At 68.8% G+C, this 22,093-nt stretch overlaps 2 protein-coding genes across 3 annotated transcripts in view; both read right to left on the minus strand.

Moving 5' to 3' along the window:
* The window catches only part of LOC141736917 (3 beta-hydroxysteroid dehydrogenase type 7-like), a 27,418-nt gene extending 11,877 nt beyond the window's left edge, over positions 1-15,541 (minus strand). For both annotated transcript variants that reach the window (XM_074571564.1, XM_074571563.1), the window contains exons 1-4: positions 15,413-15,541; positions 12,259-12,400; positions 9,732-9,884; positions 8,639-8,747 (exon numbers count right to left, since the gene is read on the minus strand). In XM_074571564.1, coding sequence (XP_074427665.1) covers positions 8,639-8,747; positions 9,732-9,884; positions 12,259-12,400; positions 15,413-15,472 — 464 coding nt within the window. In that variant the 5' untranslated portion in view covers positions 15,473-15,541. The remainder of the gene's footprint in view (positions 1-8,638; positions 8,748-9,731; positions 9,885-12,258; positions 12,401-15,412) is intronic.
* A 2,769-nt stretch (positions 15,542-18,310) lies between these two features.
* On the minus strand, positions 18,311-20,890 carry LOC141736918 (histone-lysine N-methyltransferase SETD1A-like). Its single transcript, XM_074571565.1, has 2 exons — positions 20,722-20,890; positions 18,311-20,610 (listed from the first exon to the last, which is right to left on the minus strand). Exons 1-2 carry the CDS (start codon positions 20,845-20,847, stop codon positions 20,437-20,439), a joined length of 300 nt encoding a protein of 99 aa, XP_074427666.1. The 5' UTR covers positions 20,848-20,890; the 3' UTR covers positions 18,311-20,436.
* Between the last annotated feature and the right edge of the window lie 1,203 nt (positions 20,891-22,093).

The following is a 22,093-nucleotide window of genomic DNA, read 5'->3' on the forward strand; positions in this document are numbered from 1 at the left end:
AGCCATGGGGCAGGTGTGGGCCAGCCATGGGTCAGCTATGGGGCAGGTGCGGGGAGGCCACGGGGAAGCCACGGGGCAGGTGTGGGGCAGGCGTGGGGCAGGCGTGGGGCGGCCGTGGGGCGGGACTCACCGGCGTAGACGCGGCCGTGCTCGGCGTGGGGCGGGAGGGTTCGGGGCAGCCACCCCCCGGCCGCCCTCCCCCGCCGGTAGAACTGGGCCAGGAGCGGGTGACGCTCCCCATAGACCCCCGTGGGGCGCAGCGCCACCGTCACCAGCCGGCCCCCCCCGGCCACCTGGGGGGCACGCGGGGGTCACCCCACACCCCCAGAACCCCACACACCCCCCCAGAACCCCCCCAATCTATGGGGCAGCCCCAAAACCCCACAGACCCCCCAAACCCCCCCCAAACCCCATAGACACCCCCAATCTATGGGGCAGCCCCAAAACCCCCCGGGACCCCCCAAACCCCACAGACCCCCCAAAACCCCACAGACCCCCCAAAACCCCCCCAATCTATGGGGCAGCCCCAAAACCCCACAGACCCCCCCCAATCTATGGGGCAGCCCCAAAACCCCCCGGGACCCCCCCAAACCCCACAGACCCCCCCCAATCTATGGGGCAGCCCCAAAACCCCACAGACACCCCAAAACCCCACAGACCCCCACAAAATCTATGGGGCAGCCCCAAAACCCCACAGACCCCCCCCAATCTATGGGGCAGCCCCAAAACCCCCACAGACACCCCCCAATCTATGGGGCAGCCCCAAACCCCCACAGACCCCCCCCAATCTATGGGGCAGCCCCCAAACCCCCACAGACCCCCCAAACCCCACAGACTCCCCCAAAATCTATGGGGCAGCCCCAAAACCCCCACAGACACCCCAAAACCCCCCAACCCCCCCCCAATCTATGGGGCAGCCCCCAAACCCCACAGCCCCCCCAAAACCCCACAGACCCTCCAAAACCCCCCCAATCTATGGGGCAGCCCCAAAACCCCACAGACCCCCCCCAATCTATGGGGCAGCCCCCAAACCCCCCGGGACCCCCCAAACCCCACAGACCCCCCCAAAACCCCCCCAAACCCCACAGACCCCCCCAAAACCCCCCAGTCTATGGGGCAGCCCCAAAACCCCACAGACCCCCCAAAACCTCACAGACCCCCCCCAATCTATGGGGCAGCCCCAAAACCCCCACAGACCCCCCCCAATCTATGGGGCAGCCCCAAAACCCCCCGGGACCCCCCAAACGCCACAGACCCCCCCAAAACCCCCCCAATCTATGGGGCAGCCCCAAACCCCCACAGACCCCCCCCAATCTATGGGGGCAGCCCAAACCTCCACAGACCCCCCAAAACCCCCCAAACCCCCCCCCAATCTATGGGGCAGCCCCAAAACCCCCACAGACCCCCCCCAATCTATGGGGCAGCCCCAAACCCCCCCGGGACCCCACAAACCCCACAGACCCCCCCAAAACCCCCCCAATCTATGGGGCAGCCCCAAAACCCCCACAGACCCCCCCCAAAATCTATGGGGCAGCCCCCAAAACCCCCCAACTCCCCCCAGTCTATGGGGCAGCCCGAAACCCCCCCGGCACCCCCCCCAATCTATGGGGCAGCCCCAAAACCCCACAGACCCCCCAAAATATATGGGGCAGCCCCCAAAACCCCCACAGACCCCCCAAAACCCCACAGACCCCCCAAAACCCCACAGACCCCCCAAAACCCCCACAGACCCCCCCCAATCTATGGGGCAGCCCAAAACCCCCCGGGACCCCCCCCAGTCTATGGGGCAGCCCCCAAGCCCATAGGACCCCCAAAATCCGTGGGACCCCCCCCAAAATCTATGGGGCAGCCCCCGAACCCCCACAGACCCCCCAAAACCCCCCAACCCCCCCCCAATCTATGGGGCAGCCCCAAACCCCCCGGGACCCCCCCCAACCCCCCCCATTTCCCCCCCCAAAACCCCCAAAACCCCCCGTTTTCCCCCCAAAAACCCCCATTCCCCCCCCAACCCCCATTTCCCCCCCAAACCCCCACTTTCCCCCGCCCCCCGTGTCCCCCCCCAAAAAAAACCGTTTCCCCCCAAAACCCCCCATTTCCCCCCATTTCCCACCTCAAACCCCCAAAACACCCTGTTTTCCCCCCAAAACCCCCACTTTCCCCCGCTCCCCCCGCCCCCCATGTACCCCCCCCCGTGTCCCCCCCCCAAAAACCCCCTGTTTCCCCCCCAACCCCCCCCCATTTCCCCCCTCAAACCCCCATTTCCCCCCCCAAAAAAACCCATTTTCCCCCGTTTTCCCCCCAAAACCCCCACTTTCCCCTCTCCCCCGGCCCCCCCCGCCCCCCATGTCCCACCCCCCGTGTCCCCCCCCAAAAAAAAGCCCTGTTTCCCCCCAAAAATCCCCATTTCCCCCCCATCCCCCCCCTTTCTCCCCCCCAAACCTCATTTCCCCCCGTTTTCCCCCCAAAACCCCCACTTTCCCCCACTCCCCCGCCCCCCGTGTCCCCCCCCCCAAAAAAACCGTTTCTCCCCCCAACCCCCCCCATTTCCCCCCCCAAAACCCCCCATTTCCCCCCTCAAACCCCCATTTCCCCCCAAAAAACCCCATTTCCCCCCGTTTTCCCCCCCAAAACCCCCACTTTCCCCCTCTCCCCCCGGCCCCCCCCCGCCCCCCATGTCCCCCCCCCCGAAAAAAAACCCTGTTTCCCCCCAAAACCCCCCGTTTCTCCCCCCCAAAACCCCCCATTTCCCCCCCAAAAAAACCCATTTCCCCCCGTTTCCCCCCAAAACCCCCGCTCCCCCCCGCCCCCCGTGTCCCCCCGTGTCTCCCCCCCACATGTACCCCCCCGTGTCCCCCCCAAAAAAAACCCTGTTTGCCCCCAAAACTCCCCATTTCCCCCCCCAAAAACCCCCATTTCCCCCCCAAAACCCCCCATTTCCCCCCCTCAAACCCCCATTTCCCCCCGCAAAAACCCCCATTTCCCCCGTTTTCCCCCCAAAACCCCACTTTCCCCCTCTCCCCCCGGCCCCCCCCGCCCCCCATGTCCCCCCCCGAAAAAAACCCTGTTTCCCCCCAAAACCCCCCGTTTCCCCCCCTCAAACCCCCATTTCCCCCCCCAAAAAACCCCATTTTCCCCCGTTTTCCCCCCAAAACCCCCGCTCCCCCCCGCCCCCCGTGTCCCCCCCTGTGTGTCCCCCCCCCGTGTCCCCCCCCCCAAAAAAAAGCCCTGTTTTCCCCCAAAAATTCCCATTTCCCCCCATCCCCCCCGTTTCTCCCCCCCAAACCCCCCATTTCCCCCCTCAAACCCCCATTTCCCCCCCCAAAAAAACCCATTTCCCCCTGTTTTCCCCCCAAAACCCCCACTTTCCCCCGCCCGTGTCCCCCCCCGTGTCCCCCCCCAAAAAAAAAACGTTTCTCCTCCAAGCCCCCCATTTCCCCCCCAAAACCCCCCATTTCCCCCCCTCAAACCCCCATTTCCCCCCCAAAAAAAAACCATTTCCCCCGTTTTCCCCCCAAAACCCCACTTTCCCCCTCTCCCCCCGGCCCCCCCCGCCCCCCATGTCCCCCCCCCCGAAAAAAAACCCTGTTTCCCCCCAAAACCCCCCGTTTCTCCCCCCCAAACCCCCATTTCCCCCCAAAAAAACCCCCATTTCCCCCCGTTTTCCCCCCAAAACCCCCACTTTCCCCCGGCCCCCCCCGCCCCCCGTGTCCCCCCCAAAAAAAAACTGTTTCCCCCCCCCAACCCCCCCCATTTCCCCCCCCAAAACCCCCCATTTCCCCCCAAAAGAAAACCCATTTCCCCCCTCAAACCCCCATTTCCCCCCCCCCAAAAACCCCCATTTCCCCCCGTTTTCCCCCCAAAACCCGCGCCCCCCCCCCGCCCCCCGTGTCCCCCCCTGTGTGTCCCCCCCCGTGTCCCCCCCCCAAAAAAAAGCCTTTTTCCCCCAAAAATCCCCATTTCCCCCCCCATCCCCCCCCCGTTTCTCCCGCCCAACCCCCCCCATTTCCCCCCCTCAAACCCCCATTTCCCCCCCCCAAAAAAAACCCATTTCCCCCTGTTTTCCCCCCAAAACCCCCACTTTCCCCTGCCCCCCGCCCCCCGTGTCCCCCCCCGTGTCCCCCCCCAAAAAAAAACGTTTCTCCCCCCAACCCCCCCATTTCCCCTCAAACCCCCCCATTTCCCCCCTCAAACCCCCATTTCCCCCCCCCAAAAACCCCCATTTCCCCCGTTTTCCCCCCAAAACCCCCGCTCCCCCCCGCCCCCCGTGTCCCCCCCTGTGTGTGTCCCCCCCCCCGTGTCCCCCCCCCAAAAAAAAGCCCTGTTTTCCCCCAAAAATTCCCATTTCCCCCCCCATCCCCCCCCCGTTTCTCCCGCCCAACCCCCCCCATTTCCCCCCCTCAAACCCCCATTTCCCCCCCAAAAAAAGCCCATTTCCCCCCGTTTTCCCCCCAAAACCCCCACTTTCCCCCGCCCGTGTCCCCCCCGTGTCCCCCCCCAAAAAAAAACGTTTCTCCCCCAACCCCCCCCATTTCCCCCCAAAACCCCCCATTTCCCCCCTCAAACCCCCATTTCCCCCCCCCAAAAACCCCATTTCCCCCCGTTTTCCCCCCAAAACCCCACTTTCCCCCTCTCCCCCCGGCCCCCCCCGCCCCCCATGTCCCCCCCCCCCCGAAAAAAACCCTGTTTCCCCCCAAAACCCCCCGTTTCTCCCCCCCAAACCCCCCATTTCCCCCCTTCAAACCCCCATTTCCCCCCCCAAAAACCCCCATTTCCCCCCGTTTTCCCCCCAAAACCCCCACTCCCCCCCGCCCCCCGTGTCCCCCCCCGTGTCCCCCCCCCAAAAAAACCCGTTTCTCCCCACCCCCCCCATTTCCCCCCCCAAAACCCCCCCCCATTTCCCCCCCAAAAACCCCATTTTCCCCCTCAAACCCCCATTTCCCCCCCAAAAACCCCCATTTCCCCCCGTTTTCCCCCCAAACCTCCGCTCCCCCCCACCCCCCGTGTCCCCCCCCGTGTCCCCCCCAAAAAAAACCGTTTCCCCCCCAAAACCCCCCATTTCCCCCTCAAAACCCCCCATTTCCCCCCTCAAACCCCCATTTCCCCCCCCAAAAACCCCCATTTCCCCCCGTTTTCCCCCCCAAAACCCGCGCCCCCCCCCGCCCCCCGTGTCCCCCCCCCCGTGTCCCCCCCCCCCAAAAAAAACCGTTTCTCCCCCCAACCCCCCCATTTCCCCCCCAAAACCCCCCATTTCCCCCCCAAAAAACCCCATTTTCCCCCTCAAACCCCCATTTCCCCCCCAAAACCCCCCATTTCCCCCCGTTTTCCCCCCAAAACCTCCGCTCCCCCCCCACCCCCCGTGTCCCCCCCCGTGTCCCCCCCAAAAAAAACCGTTTCCCCCCCAAAACCCCCCATTTCCCCCTCAAAACCCCCCATTTCCCCCCTCAAACCCCCATTTCCCCCCCCAAAAACCCCCATTTCCCCCCGTTTTCCCCCCCAAAACCCGCGCCCCCCCCCGCCCCCCGTGTCCCCCCCTGTGTGTCCCCCCCCCGTGTCCCCCCCCCAAAAAAAAGCCCTGTTTTCCCCCAAAAATTCCCATTTCCCCCCCATCCCCCCCCGTTTCTCCCGCCCAAACCCCCCATTTCCCCCCTCAAACCCCCATTTCCCCCCCAAAAAAACCCATTTCCCCCCATTTCCCCCCCAAAACCCCCTATTTCCCCCCCAAAAAACCCCATTTTCCCCCTCAAACCCCCATTTCCCCCCCCAAAAACCCCATTTCCCCCCGTTTTCCCCCCAAAACCCCCGCTCCCCCCCGCCCCCCGTGTCCCCCCCGTGTCCCCCCCCCCAATGTGCCCCCCCCCGTGTCCCCCCCCTCACGGGGGCGCCGTTGGCCTCCAGCACCATCCTCTCGGCCTGGGCCTTGCTGCGGGGGTAGGGCTGGGAGTGGCGCGTGGGGTAGGGCGTGTCCTCGTGCCCCCTGCGGGCGGGGCCGGGGTCAGGGGTCAGGGGTCAGGGGTCGCTATGGGGCAGGATGGGGGTCACGGCTTGGGGGTCAGGGGTCAGGGGTCGCTATGGGGCAGGATGGGGGTCGGGGGTCACAGGTCAGGGGTCGCTATGGGGCAGGTCAGGGGTCAGGGGTTGGGGGTCAGGGGTCGCTATGGGGCAGGATGGGGGTCGGGGGTCACAGGTTGGGGGTCAGGGGCCGGGGTCAGGGGTCGCTATGGGGCAGGATGAGGGTCAGGGGTCACAGGTCAGGGGTCAGGGGTCGGGGTTGGGGATCACTATGGGGCAGGTCAGGGGTCGGGGGTCACAGGTTGGGGGTCAGGGGTCGGGGGTCACGGGTCGGGGGTCGCTATGGGGCAGGTCAGGGGTCAGGGGTTGGGGGTCAGGGGTCGCTATGGGGCAGGATGGGGGTCAGGGGTCACAGGTTGGGGGTCAGGGGCCGGGGTCAGGGGTCGCTATGGGGCAGGATGGGGGTCGGGGGTCACAGGTTGGGGGTCAGGGGTCGCTATGGGGCAGGACAGGGGTCAGGGGTTGGGGGTCAGGGGTCGCTATGGGGCAGGATGGGGGTCAGGGGTCACAGGTTGGGGGTCAGGGGCCGGGGTCAGGGGTCGCTATGGGGCAGGATGGGGGTCAGGGGTCACAGGTCAGGGGTCGCTATGGGGCAGGATGGGGGTCAGGGGTCTCAGGTTGGGGGTCAGGGGCCGGGGATCGCTATAGGGCAGGTCACGGGTTGGGGGTCACGGGTCAGGGGTCGGGGTCAGGGTTGGGGGTCGCTATGGGGCAGGATGAGGGTCGGGGGTCAGGGGTCGGGGATTACTATGGGGCAGGTCAGGGGTCAGGGGTTGGGGGTCACGGGTCGGGGGCCGCTATGGGGCAGGTTGGGGGTCAGGGGTTGGGGGGTCAGACGTCGGGGTCAGGGGTCGCTATGGGGCAGGATGGGGGTTGGGGGTCACGGGTTGGGGGTCAGGGGTCGCTATGGGGCAGGATAAGGGTTGGGGGGGTCACAGGTCGGGGGTCAGGGGTCAGGGTTGGGGGTCGCTATGGGGCAGGTTGGGGGTCAGGGGTCACAGGTCAGGGGTCAGGGGTCGCTATGGGGCAGGATGGGGGTCACGGCTTGGGGGTCAGGGGTCGCTATGGGGCAGGTCAGGGGTTGGGGGTCATGGGTCGGGGGTCGGGTCGGGGGTCAGGGGTCGCTATGGGGCAGGATGGGGGTCGGGGGTCACAGGTTGGGGGTCAGAGGTCAGGGGTCACGGGTTGGGGTCAGGGGATCAGAGCTGGGGGTCGCTATGGGGCAGGCTGGGGGTCAGGGGTCACAGGTTGGGGGTCAGGGGTCGGGGTCAGGGGTCGCTATGGGGCAGGATGGGGGTCAGGGGTCACAGCTTGGGGGCAGGGGTCAGAGCTTTGGGGCTGGGGGTCGCTATAGGGCAGGATGGGGGTCAGGGGGTGGGGGTTAGGGGTCGCTGTGGGGCAGGTTGGGGGTCGCTATGGGGCAGGCTGGGCGTTGTACCGCAGGAAGGGCTCCCTGTGGGGCAGGTTGGGGGTCCCGGATGCCCGCGTTCCCGCTATGGGTCGGGCTGGGATTGGCTGTGGGGCAGGTTGGGGGTCGCTGTGGGGCAGGTTGGGGGTCGGGGGTCAGGGGTTGGGGTCAGGGGTCGCTATGGGGCAGGATGGGGGTCGGGGGTCGGGGTTGGGGGTCAGGGGTTGGGGGTTGCTATGGGGCAGGTCAGGGGTTGGGGGTCACGGGTCGGGGGTCGGGGTCAGGGGTCGCTATGGGGCAGGATAAGGGTCGGGGGTCAGGGGTCAGGGGTCGCTATGGGGCAGGATGGGGGTCAGGGGTCACAGCTTGGGGGCAGGGGTCAGAGCTTTGGGGCTGGGGGTCGCTATAGGGCAGGACGGGGGTCAGGGGGTGGGGGTCAGGGGTCGCTATGGGGCAGGATGGGGGTCGCTATGGGGCAGAATGTGGGTCGTACTGCAGGAAGGGCTCCCTGTGGGGCAGGTTGGGGGTCCCGGACGCCCGCGTTCCCGCTATGGGTCGGGCCGGGATTGGCTGTGGGGCAGGTTGGGGGTCGCTGTGGGGCAGCTTGGGGGTCGCTGTGGGGCAGGTTGGGGGTCGTACTGCAGGAAGGGCTCCCTGTGGGGCAGGTTGGGGGTCCCGGATGCCCACGTTCCCGCTATGGGTCGGGCCGGGATTGGCTGTGGGGCAGGTTGGGGGTCGCTGTGGGGCAGGTTGGGGGTCGCTATGGGGCAGGCTGGGGGTCGCTATGGGGCAGGCTGGGGGTCGTACTGCAGGAAGGACTCCCTGTGGGGCAGGTTGGGGGTCGCTATGGGGCAGAATGTGGGTCATACTGCAGGAAGGGCTCCCTGTGGGGCAGGTTGGGGGTCCCGGACGCCCGCGTTCCCGCTATGGGTCGGGCCGGGATTGGCTGTGGGGCAGGTTGGGGGTCGCTATGGGGCAGGCTGGGGGTCGCTATGGGGCAGGCTGGGGGTCGTACCGCAGGAAGGGCTCCCTGTGGGGCAGGTTGGGGGTCCCGGACGCCCACGTTCCCGCTATGGGTCGGGCCGGGATTGGCTGTGGGGCAGCTTGGGGGTCGCTGTGGGGCAGGTTGGGGGTCGCTATGGGGCAGGCTGGGGGTCGTACCGCAGGAAGGGGTCCCCGCGGGTGTTGGGCCCCACGACCTCCATGCTGCTGGTGTAGAGCAGGCAGCGCACGCCCCCCGCCCGGCAGCCCCACAGCACGTTCCGCGTCCCTGGGGGGCACGGGGGGCCGTGGGGCCGCTGCCCCATAGATCCCCCCCGCTGCCCCATAGATCCCCCCCCGCTGCCCCACAGATCGCCTCTTTGCCCCATAAATCCCCCCCCCCCACTGTCCCATAAATCCCCCCTTTGCCCCATAGACACTCCCCCCGCTGCCCCATAGATCCCCCCTTTGCCCCATAGATCCCCCCCTTTGCCCCATAGACACTGCCCCCGTTGCCCCATAGATCCCCCCGCTGCCCCATAGATCCCCCCGCTGCCCCATAGACCCCCCTGCTGCCTCATAGATTCCCCCCCACTGCCCCATAGATCCCGCTTTGCCCCATAGATCCCCCCCGCTGCCCCATAGACACCCCCTGCTGCCCCACAGATCGTCTCTTTGCCCCATAGATCCCCCCCCACTGTCCCATAAATCCCCCTTTTGCCCCATAGACACTCCCCCCACTGGCCCATAGATCCCCCTGCTACCCTATAGACACCCCCTCGCTGCCCCATAGATCCCCCCCACTGCCCCATAGATCCCCCCGCTGCCCTATAGACACCCCCTCGCTGCCCCATAGATCCCCCCCTCTGCCCCATAGACACTCCCCCCACTGCTCCATAGATCCCCCCGCTGCCCTATAGACACCCCCTCGCTGCCCCATAGATCCCCCCCACTGCCCCATAGATCCCCCCTTTGCCCCACAGATCCCCCTGCTGCCCCACAGATCCCCCCTGCTGCCCCATAGACACCCCCCCGCTGCCCTATAGACACCCCCTCGCTGCCCCATAGATCCCCCCTGCTGCCCCACAGACACCCCCCCGCTGCCCCATAGATCCCCCCTTTGCCCCACAGATCCCTCCCGCTGCCCCACAGACACCCCAGACCCCCCCCCAGACCCCCCCCAGTTGCCCCACAGACACCCCCCCCCGCGCCCCACAGACCCTTATTTGCCCCCCCAGCCCCGCCCCACACCCTCCCCCTGCCCCACACGTACCCTGGACGTTGACCCTGGCGATGGCCTCGGAGCTGACCCTGCCCCACACGTCCACGATGGCGGCCGCGTGGAAGACGACGTGGGCCCCGGCCAGCACCCGCCCCACGGCGCCCGCGTCCCCCACGTCCCCCTGCACCAGCCGCAGCCGGCCCTCTGCGCCCCACGGCACGGGGGTCAGACCCACGGATCCCCCCCCCCCAGGCCCACGGCTCACCCCCCAGACCCATAGATCCCACCCCAGCCCCATGGATCCCCCCCCAGACCCATAGATCACCCCCCCAGCCCCATGGATCCCCCCCCCAGCCCCATAGATCTCCCCCCCAGCCCCACGGATCCCCCCCTCAGACCCACGGATCCCACCCCAGCCCCACGGATCCCCCCCTCAGACCCATAGATCCCACCCCAGCCGCATGGATCCCCCCCCAGCCGCATGGATCCCCCCCCCAGCCCCATAGATCTCCCCCCCAGCCCCACGGATCCCCCCCTCAGACCCACGGATCCCACCCCAGCCCCATGGATCCCCCCCTCAGACCCATAGATCCCACCCCAGCCCCATGGATCCCCCCCTCCAGACCCATGGGGTCTCCCCCCAGACCCACAGATCCCACCCCAGCCCCATGGATCCCCCCCTCAGACCCATAGATCCCACCCCAGCCCCATGGATCCCCCCCAGCCCCATGGATCACCCCCCCAGCCCCATAGATCTCCCCACCAGCCCCACGGATCCCCCTCCCAGACCCATAGATCCCACCCCAGCCCCATGGATCCCCCCCCCAGACCCATGGATCCCACCCCAGCCCCATGGATCCCCCCCTCAGACCCATAGATCCCACCCCAGCCCCATGGATCCCCCCCCAGACCCATAGATCCCCCCCCCAGCCCCATAGATCACCCCCGCAGCCCCATGGATCCCCCCCCAGCCCCATGGATCCCCCCCTCCAGCCCCATGGATCCCCCCCTCCAGCCCCATGGGGTCTCCCCCCAGCCCCATGGATCCCTCCCCAGCCCCATGGATCACCCTCCCAGCCCCATGGATCCCCCCCCCAGCCCCATAGATCTCCCCCCCCAGCCCCACGGATCCCACCCCAGCCCCATGGATCCCCCCCTCAGACCCATAGATCCCACCCCAGCCCCATGGATCCCCCCCCCCAGCCCCATAGATCTCCCCCCCAGCCCCACGGATCCCACCCCAGCCCCACGGATCCCCCCCTCAGACCCATAGATCCCACCCCAGCCCCATGGATCCCCCCCCCAGACCCATAGATCGCCCCCCCAGCCCCATAGATCTCCCCCAGCCCCATGGTTCCCCCTCTCAGCCCCATAGATCCCCCCCCCCATCCCCACAGATCCCTCCCCCAGCCCCATAGATCTCCCCCAGCCCCATGGTTCCCCCTCTCAGCCCCATAGATCCCCCCCCCCATCCCCACAGATTGCCCCCCCAGCCCCACAGATCCCTCCCCCAGCCCCATGGTTCCCCCTCTCAGCCCCATAGATCCCCCCCCCCATCCCCACAGACCCCTCCCCCAGCCCCATAGATCTCCCCCAGCCCCATGGTTCCCCCCCCAGCCCCACAGACGCCCCCCAGCCCCACAGATCGCCCCCCCAGCCCCACAGATCCCTCCCCCAGCCCCATAGGTGTCCCCCCCCAGCCCCATGGATCCCCCTCTCAGCCCCATAGATCCCCCCACCGTCCCCACAGATCCCTCCCCCAGCCCCACAGATCCCCCCCCCAGCCCCATAGGTGTCCCCTCTCAGCCCCACGGATCCCCCCCCCATCCCCACAGATCGCCCCCCCCAGCCCCACAGATCCCTCCCCCAGCCCCACAGACCCCTCCCCCAGCCCCATAGATCCCCCCCTGTCCCCACAGATCCCTCCCCCAGCCCCATAGGTGTCCCCCCCTCAGCCCCACAGACCCCTCCCCCAGCCCCATAGATCTCCCCCAGCCCCATGGTTCCCCCCCAGCCCCACAGGTGTCCCCTCCCAGCCCCACGGATCCCCCCCCCAGCCCCACAGATCGCCCCCCCAGCCCCACAGACCCCCCCCCAGCCCCATAGGTGTCCCCCAGCCCCACAGACCCCTCCCCCAGCCCCATAGGTGTCTCCCCCCAGCCCCATAGATCCCCCCCCCCAGCCCCATGGATCCCCCCCCCCAGCCCCACGGATCCCCCTCTCAGCCCCACGGATCCCCCCCCGTCCCCACAGATCCTTCCCCCAGCCCCATAGATCTCCCCCAGCCCCACAGATCCCTCCCCCAGCCCCACAGATCCCCCCCCCCGTCCCCACAGATCCCTCCCCCAGCCCCATAGATCTCCCCCAGCCCCACAGATCCCTCCCCCAGCCCCATAGGTGTCCCCCCCCCAGCCCCACAGACCCCCCCCCAGCCCCACAGATCTCCCCCAGCCCCACAGATCCCCCCCCCGTCCCCACAGATCTCCCCCAGCCCCACAGATCCCCCCCCCGTCCCCACAGATCTCCCCCAGCCCCACAGATCCCCCCCCCGGCCCCATAGATCCCCCCCCAGCCCCACCGGGGTCGGGGGGCAGGACGCGGGGGTCGATGCGGAGGTCGAAGACGCGCAATTCCCGCAGCCGCGGCTCCTGCTCCAGCAGCAGCTGCACCAGGTGGGAGCCCAGGAACCCGCAGCCGCCCGTCACCACCGCCACCAGCCCCTGCGACCCACGGCGCCCCACGGCGCCCCACAGCGTCACCCCACGGCACCCCACGGCGCCCCACATCACCCCACAGCGACCCACGGCAACCCCCGTCACCACCGCCACCAGCCCCTGCGACCCACGGCGCCCCACGGCGCCCCACAGCGTCACCCCACGGCGACCCACGGCACCCCACAGCGACCCACATCACCCCACAGCGACCCACGGCAACCCCCGACACCAGCCCCTGCGACCCACGGCGCCCCACGGCGCCCCACAGCGTCACCCCACGGCAACCCACGGCGACCCACATCACCCCACGGCAACCCCCGACACCACCGCCACCAGCCCCTGCGACCCACGGCGCCCCACGGCGCCCCACAGCGTCACCCCACGGCGCCCCACGGCGCCCCACATCACCCCACAGCGACCCACGGCAACCCCCGACACCACCGCCACCAGCCCCTGCGACCCACGGCGCCCCACGGCGCCCCACAGCGTCACCCCACGGCGCCCCACGGCGCCCCACGGCGACCCCCCACCACCGCCACCAGCCCCTGCGACCCACGGCACCCCACATCAGCACCCCACGGCGACCCACGGCACCCCACATCACCCCACAGCGACCCACGGCAACCCCCGACACCACCGCCACCAGCCCCTGCGACCCACGGCGCCCCACGGCGCCCCACAGCGTCACCCCACGGCGCCCCACATCACCCCACAGCGACCCACATCACCCCACAGCAACCCCCGACACCACCAACACCAGCCCCTGCGACCCACGGCGCCCCACGGCGCCCCACAGCGTCACCCCACGGCAACCCACGGCGACCCACATCACCCCACAGCGCCCCCCGGCAACCCCCGTCACCACCGCCACCAGCCCCTGCGACCCACGGCGCCCCACAGCGTCACCCCACAGCGACCCACGGCACCCCACATCACCCCACAGCGACCCACATCACCCCACGGCAACCCCCGACACCACCGCCACCAGCCCCTGCGCCCCACGGCGCCCCACATCAGCACCCCACGGCGACCCACGGCACCCCACATCACCCCACAGCGACCCACATCACCCCACGGCAACCCCCGTCACCACCGCCACCAGCCCCTGCGACCCACGGCGCCCCACGGCGCCCCACAGCGTCACCCCACGGCGCCCCACGGCGCCCCACATCACCCCACAGCGACCCACGGCAACCCCCGACACCACCGCCACCAGCCCCTGCGACCCACGGCGCCCCACAGCGTCACCCCACAGCGACCCACGGCACCCCACATCACCCCACAGCGACCCACATCACCCCACGGCAACCCCCGTCACCACCGCCACCAGCCCCTGCGACCCACGGCGCCCCACGGCGCCCCACAGCGTCACCCCACGGCGACCCACGGCGCCCCACAGCGACCCACATCACCCCACAGCGACCCACGGCAACCCCCGACACCAGCCCCTGCGACCCACGGCGCCCCACGGCGCCCCACAGCGTCACCCCACGGCGACCCACATCACCCCACAGCGACCCACATCACCCCACGGCAACCCCCGTCACCACCGCCACCAGCCCCTGCGACCCACGGCGCCCCACGGCGCCCCACATCGTCACCCCACAGCGCCCCACGGCGCCGCACATCACCCCACAGCGACCCACATCACCCCACAGCGACCCCCCGACACCACCACCACCAGCCCCTGCGACCCACGGCGCCCCACGGCGCCCCACATCGTCACCCCACAGCGCCCCACGGCGCCGCACAGCGACCCACAGCGACCCACATCACCCCACAGCGACCCCCCGACACCACCACCACCAGCCCCTGCGCCCCACATCGTCACCCCACAGCGACCCACATCACCCCACAGCGCCCCCCGGCAACCCCCGACACCACCACCACCAGCCCCTGCGACCCACATCGTCACCCCACAGCGCCCCACAGCAACCCACATCACCCCACGGCATCACCCCACATCACCCCATGGCGACCCACATCACCCCACAGCGACCCACGGCGCCCCACATCACCCCACAGCGACCCCCCGACACCACGAACACCAGCCCCTGCGCCCCACGGCGCCCCACATCATCACCCCACAGCGCCCCACGGCGCCCCACATCACCCCACAGCGACCCACATCACCACCACCACCAGCCCCTGCGCCCCACATCGTCACCCCACAGCGCCCCACGGCGCCCCACAGCGCCCCACATCACCCCACAGCGACCCCCCGACACCACCACCACCAGCCCCTGCGCCCCACATCGTCACCCCACAGCGCCCCACGGCGACCCACATCACCCCACATCACCCCACGGCGTCACCCCACGGTGACCCCCAACACCACGAACACCAGCCCCTGCGCCCCACATCACCCCACAGCACCCCATGGCGGCCCCACAGCAACCCACATCGCCCCACATCACCCCACATCACCCCACAGCGACCCCCCGTCACCACCAACACCAGCCCCTGCGACCCACGGCGGCCACACGTCACCCCACGGCGGCCTCACCCCACAGCGGCGGCACCCGGGGCCACTCGAAGGCCAAGGGACGTGGGGCCCAGACTCCCGGGTCCCCTCTAGATGTGGGTCTGGGACCCCCAGGTCCCCTCTAGATGTGGGGCCCAGACCCCCGGGTCCCTCCTAACAGCTGGGTCCCCTCTAGATGTGGGTCCCGGACCCCCGGGTCCCCTCCCAAACCCCTGTTCCCCCCATAGATGTGGGTCCTGAACTCCTGGGTCGTCCCCCCCCAACACCTGGACCCCTAAACATGTGGGTCCTGGACCCCTGCTCCCCCCATAGATGTGGGTCCCGGACCCCTGTGTCCCTCCCGGACCCCTGTTCCCCCCATAGATGTGGGTCCCGAACTCCTGGGTCGTGTCCCCTCCCCCCCCCCCCCCCAAACACCTGAACCCTTAAACTTGTGGGTCCCGGACTCCCGCCCCCCTCCGCCCCCCTCCCCGCCCCATAGATGTGGGTCGCGGACCCCTGAGTTGTTGTGTGTCCCCCCCCCCCCCCGGTACCTGTGGGTCGGGCCGGGGGTCGCCGTCCCCGGGGGTCTCCTCCTCCTCCTCCGCCGCCATGGTCCGCGCCCCTCCCCCACCCCCCCCCTTTTTCCTCTTCGCGATCGGCGGCGGCTCCGCCCCGGGGGGGGGAGGGGGGAGGGGGGGGGGAGGGGCCGGGTCAGCGCCGGGGCCAAGGCCGAGGGGGGGCGGGGGGGGGGCGGTGACGTAAAAGGGGGGGGGGAGGGGCCCGTGTGGCGGGAAAAACGCGGGGGGGGGGGAGGGGGGGGGAGTTGGACCCGGCCCGGCCCCTGCGTGCCCCATAGATGTGGGTCCCGGATGCCTGCGTCCGTCCCCCCCCCCACCTCCCCGCCCCATAGATGTGGGTCCCGGATGCCTGCGTCCGTCCCCCCCCCCCCCCCCCCCCCGCCCCCCCCGCCCCATAGATGTGGGTCCCGAAGTCCCGGGTCCCCTATAGATGTGGGTCCCGGATGTCTGGGTCTCCCTGCCCCATAGATGTGGGTCCCGAAGTCCCGGGTGCCCCATAGATGATGTGGGTCCCGGATGCCCGGGTCCCCCCCGCCCCATAGATGTGGGTCCCGAAGTCCCGGGTCCCCCATAGATGTGGGTCCCGGATGCCCGGGTCCCCCCCGCCCCATAGATGTCGGTCCCGGACTCCCAGGTCCCCTATAGATGTGGGTCCTGGATGCCTGCGTCCGTTCCCCCCCCCCCCCCCACCTCTCCGCCCCATAGATGTGGGTCCCGAAGTCCCGGGTCCCCTGTAGATGTGGGTCCCGGATGCCCGGGTCCCCCCCCGCCCCATAGATGTGGGTCCCCCCATAGATATGAGTCGCTATAGATGTGGGTTACCCCATAGATGTGGGTCCCGGATGCCCGGGTCTCCCCCCGCCCCATAGATGTGGGTCCCGAAGTCCCAGGTCCCCTGTAGATGTGGGTCCCGGATGTCTGGGTCCCCCCCCGCCCCATAGATGTGGGTCCCCCCATAGATATGGGTCGCTATAGATGTGAGTTCCCCCATAGATGTGGGTCCCGAACCCCTGGGTCCCCTATAGATGGGGGTCCCGGACACCTGGGTCACCCCCCCGCCCCATAGATGTGGGTCCCAAAGTCCCAGGTCCCCTGTAGATGGGGGTCCCGGATGCCCGGGTCTCCCCCCGCCCCATAGATGTGGGTCCCAAAGTCCCGGGTGCCCTAGAGATGTGGGTGTCCCGTCCCGTCCCCCCCCCCCACATAGATGTGGGTTCCCCCCCTGCCCTATAGATGTAGGTGCCTATAGATGGGGGTCACAGACACCCGGGTCTCCCCCTGCCCCATAGCTGAGGGTGTCGTCGTCGTCCCCCATAGATGTGGGTCCCCCCATAGATATGGGTCGCTATAGATGTGGGTTACCCCATAGATGTGGGTCCCAAACCCCTGGGTCCCCTATAGATGGGGGTCCCGGACACCTGGGTCACCCCCCCTGCCCCATAGATGTGGGTCCCAAAGTCCCAGGTCCCCTGTAGATGGGGGTCCCGGACACCTGGGTCACCCCCCCTGCCCCATAGATGTGGGTCCCAAAGTCCCAGGTCCCCTGTAGATGGGGGTCCTGGATGCCCGGGTCTCCCCCCGCCCCACAGATGTGGGTCCCCCCATAGATATGGGTCGCTATAGATGTGAGTTCCCCCATAGATATGGGTCCCGGATGCCCGGGTCTCCCCCTGCCCCATAGCTGAGGGTGTCGTCGTCGTCCCCCATAGATGTGGGTCCCCCCATAGGTATGGGTCGCTATAGATGTGGGTTACCCCATAGATGTGGGTCCCGAACCCCTGGGTCCCCTATAGATGGGGGTCCCGGACACCTGGGTCCCCTCCCCGCCCCACAGATGTGGGTCCCGAACCCCCGCGTCCCCCCGCCACGGCGGCCGTTGCCGTGGCAACGCGCGACGCCGCCGACGCCACGTGTGCCCCCCCCCCGGTGGGCGGGGCTTCCCCAGACCACGCCCCCCCTCCCGCCCCCCCGCAGCCTCTTCATCGGCCCCCGCCCCTCCCCCTGCCCGCGTGGGCGGTGCCTGCCGAAGCCACGCCCCCCCCACCCCCCCACGCCTCTCATTGGCTGTCACGAAAGCCCCGCCCCCTCCCCTTTCCCGGACGCCTGCCCCCCCCCCCCCCCGCGGTCACGTGGGACCCCCCCGGTGTTGGGGTCCCCCCTTTTACCCACCCCCCCCCAGCCCCGCCCCCCCAAAGGATTTTAGGGTCCCCCCCCGGGATATTGGGGTCCTTCCCCCCCCCCCCCCCCAACACCGGGACCCCCCCCCCACAAATCCCGGGGTCGTCCCACCCCCCAGACCCCCCCCCTAAGGATTTTTGGGTACCCCCCCCCCCGAACCCCCCCCCCAAGGATTTTGGGGCCCCCTCCCCCCAGATCCCCCCCCCGACGATTTTTGGGTGCCCCCCCCAGACCCCCCACGCCCCCCCCCCCCCCAGACCCTCCAACCCCACCCCCCCCCCCGGAGGATTTTGGGGTTCCCCCTTCCCCCCCCAGAACACCCCCCTCAAGGATTTTGGGGCCCCCTCCCCCAGACCCGCCCCCCCCCGAGGATTTGGGGTGCCCCCCCCACCAAGACCCCCCCCCCCCCCCAAGGATTTTGGGGGCCCCCCCCCAAGACCCGCCCCCCCCCCCGACACTCCCCCCAGACGATTTTGGGGTGCCCCCCCCAGACCCTCCACACACCCCCCCCACCCCGGAGGATTTTGGGGTTCCCCCTTCCCCCCCCAGACCCGCCCCCCCCAAGGATTTGGGGTCCCCCCCCCCTCCCGAACCCCCCCCCCAAGGATTTTAGGGCCCCCTCCCCCAAGACCCGCCCCCCCCCGAGGATTTTGGGGTGCCCCCCCCCCCCCCCCCGGAGGCCGTTTCTCAAAGCTCGTGGCCACTTTATAAAAAGGGGGGGCCGCGGGGGCGCCCCCGTATCAACATATGTACAGGGGGGAGGGGGGGGGAGGGGGGGGGGGCATTTACAGGGTATTTACACCCCCCCGGGGGGTATTTACAGAGTTGGGGGGGGGGGGGTTGGGGAGGGGGGGTGGGACCCCCCTTTCCCCCCCCCTTCCCCCCCCCCCCCCCCCCCGAGGCGTCGCCGAGTTTCTACAAGAAACAGCCGAGGACAAAAAATGGCGCCTTTTCCCGGGGGGGGGGAGGGGGAGGGGAGGGGCCGCGGTGACGTCACGGCGAGGGGGCGGTGATGTCACGGCGAGGGGGCGGTGATGTCACGGCGAGGGGGCGGTGCTCCACCCCCCGTGACGTCACTGCGGGGGGGGGGGGGCGGTGGGAAAGCAGGCGAGGTCGCGGGGGCGATGTCACGGCGGCGGTGATGATGTCACGGCGGGCGGGGTGGCGACATCACGGCAGCCGCGGCGACGTCGCATGACATCATCAGCTCCGGGGGCAACGGCGCGCCAACGCCGATGACGTCACGCCATCCCCGATGACCTCATGCTGCTGATGATCTCATGCCAGCGCTGATGACATCACACCATCCCAGATGACCTCATATGCCAACCTTGATGACCTCATGCCAATGCCGATGACATCACACCATCCCTGATGACCTCACACACCAACGCCGATGACCTCATGCCAACGCTGATGACCTCACACCAACCTCGATGACCTCACACACCATCAATGACCTCATGCCAATGCTGATGACATCACGCCATCCCTGATGACCTCACACGCCAACGTCGATGACATCACACCATCCCTGATGACCTCACCCACCGTCGATGGCCTCATGCCAATGCTGATGACCTCACACCAACGCTGATGACCTCACACCATCCCTGATGACCTCACACACCGTCGATGACCTCATGCCAATGCTGATGACCTCACACCAATGCCGATGACATCAAACCATCCCTGATGACCTCACATGCCAATCTTGATGACCTCGTGCCAACGCTGATGACATCATGCCATCCCTGATGACCTCATGCTAATGCCAATGACCTCACGCCATCCCTGATGACCTCACACGCCATCGTCGATGACCTCACGCCAATGCCAATGACCTCACACCATCCCTGATGACCTCATCCTGATGACCTCACGCCAACGCCGATGACATCACGCCCATGGCGGCAGCGACCTGTCAACCTCGGTGGCCTCACATCGACCGTGGGGTGGCCCCGAGCCAACCGCGGTGGCCACGCGCCAGCACGGGCGGCTTCGAACCAAGCCGTGGTGGCCCCCCGTCAGCCATGGTGGCCACACCCCAAGCCACGGTGGCCACACGTCAACGAGGGTGGCTTCAAACCAAGAGCGGAGGCCATGTGTTGGCTGTGGTGGTCGCACCCCAAGCCATGGTGGCCACATGTTGACTATGGTGGCCACATCCCAAGCCATGGTGGCCACACGTTGACCATGGTGGCTACATGTCAACGAGGGTGGCTTCAAACCAAGAGCGGAGACCATGCATTGGCTGTGTTGGCCGCGCCCCAAGCCCGGTAGCCCCATGTTGGCCATGGTGGCCGCACCCCAAGCCATGGTGGCCACACGTCAACGAGGGTGGCTTCAAACCAAGAGCGGAGGCCACACGTTGGCTGTGGTGGCCGCACCCCAAGCCCGGTAGCCCCATTTTGGCCATGGTGGCCACATGTTGACTATGGTGGCCACACGTTGACCATGGTGGCCACACGTTGACCATGGTGGCCACGCATCAACGAGGGTGGCTTCAAACCAAGAGCGGAGACCACGTGTCGTCCACGGTGGCCGCGCCCCAAGCCCGGTAGCCCCATTTCGCCGGCGGTGGCCGCGCCCCAAGCCATGGCGGCGGCCCCCCCCCCCCAGCCGTCCATGCTGGCCGCACCCTAGAACCCGGTAGCCCCACGTGGACCGCACCCCAAGCCCGGCGGCGGCCTCCACCCCCACCACCACCACCACCACGTCGCCGCCGCCGCCGCTGTCGTGCGCGGGCCGGCTGGTGGCCGAGAGCTGAAGGGCCGTGCGGTGGGGGTGGGGGGGGGGGGCGGCTGGTAGCCGGGGGGCTAGTTGAGGGTGCCGCGGCAGGTCTCGGTGCGGCAGAGGCAGGGGATCTTGGTGTCCTCGATGGGGAACTTGTAGTCGTAGGTGATCTCCTCGTTGACCCCGATGGGCTGCTTGGAGTAGATGACGATCTTCTTCTGCGCCTCGATGGTGATGACCTTGGCGTAGCAGTTGGGCTGGGGGAGGGGACGGACGGGGGAGGGGAGACGTCGGGGACACCCCTCCCCCATCCCGTCCCCCCCCCCCCCCCCCCCTCCAGCCCCTCCCCCCCCCCCCCGTGGCCTCACCGTGCAGCAGTGGTTGATGAAACGGGCCAAGTTGCCGCATTTGGTGGCGTCGATGATGGTGTCGTGGTCCACCCGGAAGAGGTAGCTGCTGCCGATGCCCTCCTGCACGTAGCGCTTCTCCCGCATGTCGGCCACCACCTGCCGACGGGTGGCCACGGTGAGGGGGGGGGGGGGGGGTTGGGGGGCCACCGAAGGTGACGGGAGGCGGCCACACGGTCCTTGGAGGTCACCGAAGACGATGGGAGGTGACCACGGGGGATTGGGGGCGGTAGGAGGTGGCCATGGGGTGGTTGGTGGCCACCAAAGGTGAGGGGAAGTGGCCACGGGGGGATTAGGGGTGGTGGGAGGTGGCCACGGGGGGGTTGGGGGCCACCAAAGGTGACAGGAGGGGGCCACACAGTCCTTGGAGGTCACCAAAGATGCTGGGAGGAGGCCACAGGGCGGTTGGGGGCCACCAAAGGTGACGGGAGGTGGCCATGGGGGGCTTGGAGGCCACCAAAGATGACGGGAGGTGGCCACATGGTCCTTGGTGGCCACCAAAGATGATGGGAGGCGGCCACGGGGGGATTGGGGGCGGTGGGAGGTGGCCATGGGGCAGTTGGTGGCCACCAAAGATGATGGGAGGTGGCCACGGGGGGATTAGGGGTGGTGGGAGGTGGCCATGGGGCAGTTGGTGGCCACCAAAGATGATGGGAGGGGGCCACAGGGGGATTGGGGGTGGGTGGGAGGTGTCCACGGGACGGTTGGGGCGGTGGGAGGTAGCCATGGGGTGGTTGGGGGCCACCAAAGGTGACAGGAGGCGGCCACACGGTCCTTGGAGGTCACCGAAGACGATGGGAGGTGGCCACGGGGGGATTGGGGGCGGTGGGAGGTGGCCATGTGGGCGGTGGGGGGTGGTTGGTGGCCACCAAAGGTGAGGGGAGGTGGCCACACGGTCCTTGGAGGTCACCAAAGGTGATGGGAGGTGGCCACGGGGGGGATTGGGGGCGGTGGGAGGTGGCCATGGGGCAGTTGGTGGCCACCAAAGATGATGGGAGGGGGCCACAGGGGGATTGGGGGTGGGTGGGAGGTGGCCACGGGGCGGTTGGGGCGGTGGGAGGTAGCCATGGGGTGGTTGGTGGCCACCAAAGATGACAGGAGTTGGCCACACGGTCCTTGGTGGCGACCAAAGATGACGGGAGGTGGCCACACGGTCTTTGGTGGACACCAAAGATGATGGGAGGTGGCTACGGGGGGATTGGGGGCGGTGGGAGGTGGCCATGGGGCAGTTGGTGGCCACCAAAGATGATGGGAGGTGGCCACGGGGGGATTAGGGGCGGTGGGAGGTGGCCATGGGGCAGTTGGGGGCCACCAAAGATGCTGGGAGGTGACC

This window comes from Larus michahellis, unplaced genomic scaffold (assembly GCF_964199755.1).
Source record: "Larus michahellis unplaced genomic scaffold, bLarMic1.1 SCAFFOLD_424, whole genome shotgun sequence".
Classification (NCBI taxonomy): Eukaryota; Metazoa; Chordata; class Aves; order Charadriiformes; family Laridae; genus Larus; species Larus michahellis.

Bases quoted from the DNA above. Each gene is read 5' to 3' on its own strand.
- LOC141736918 (XM_074571565.1), bottom strand. From the start codon at position 20,847: ATGCGGGAGAAGCGCTACGTGCAGGAGGGCATCGGCAGCAGCTACCTC. The intron at 20,611-20,721 runs GTGAGGCCACGG...CCCCTCCCCCAG, and splicing joins TCATCAACCACTGCTGCACG to CCCAACTGCTACGCCAAGGT.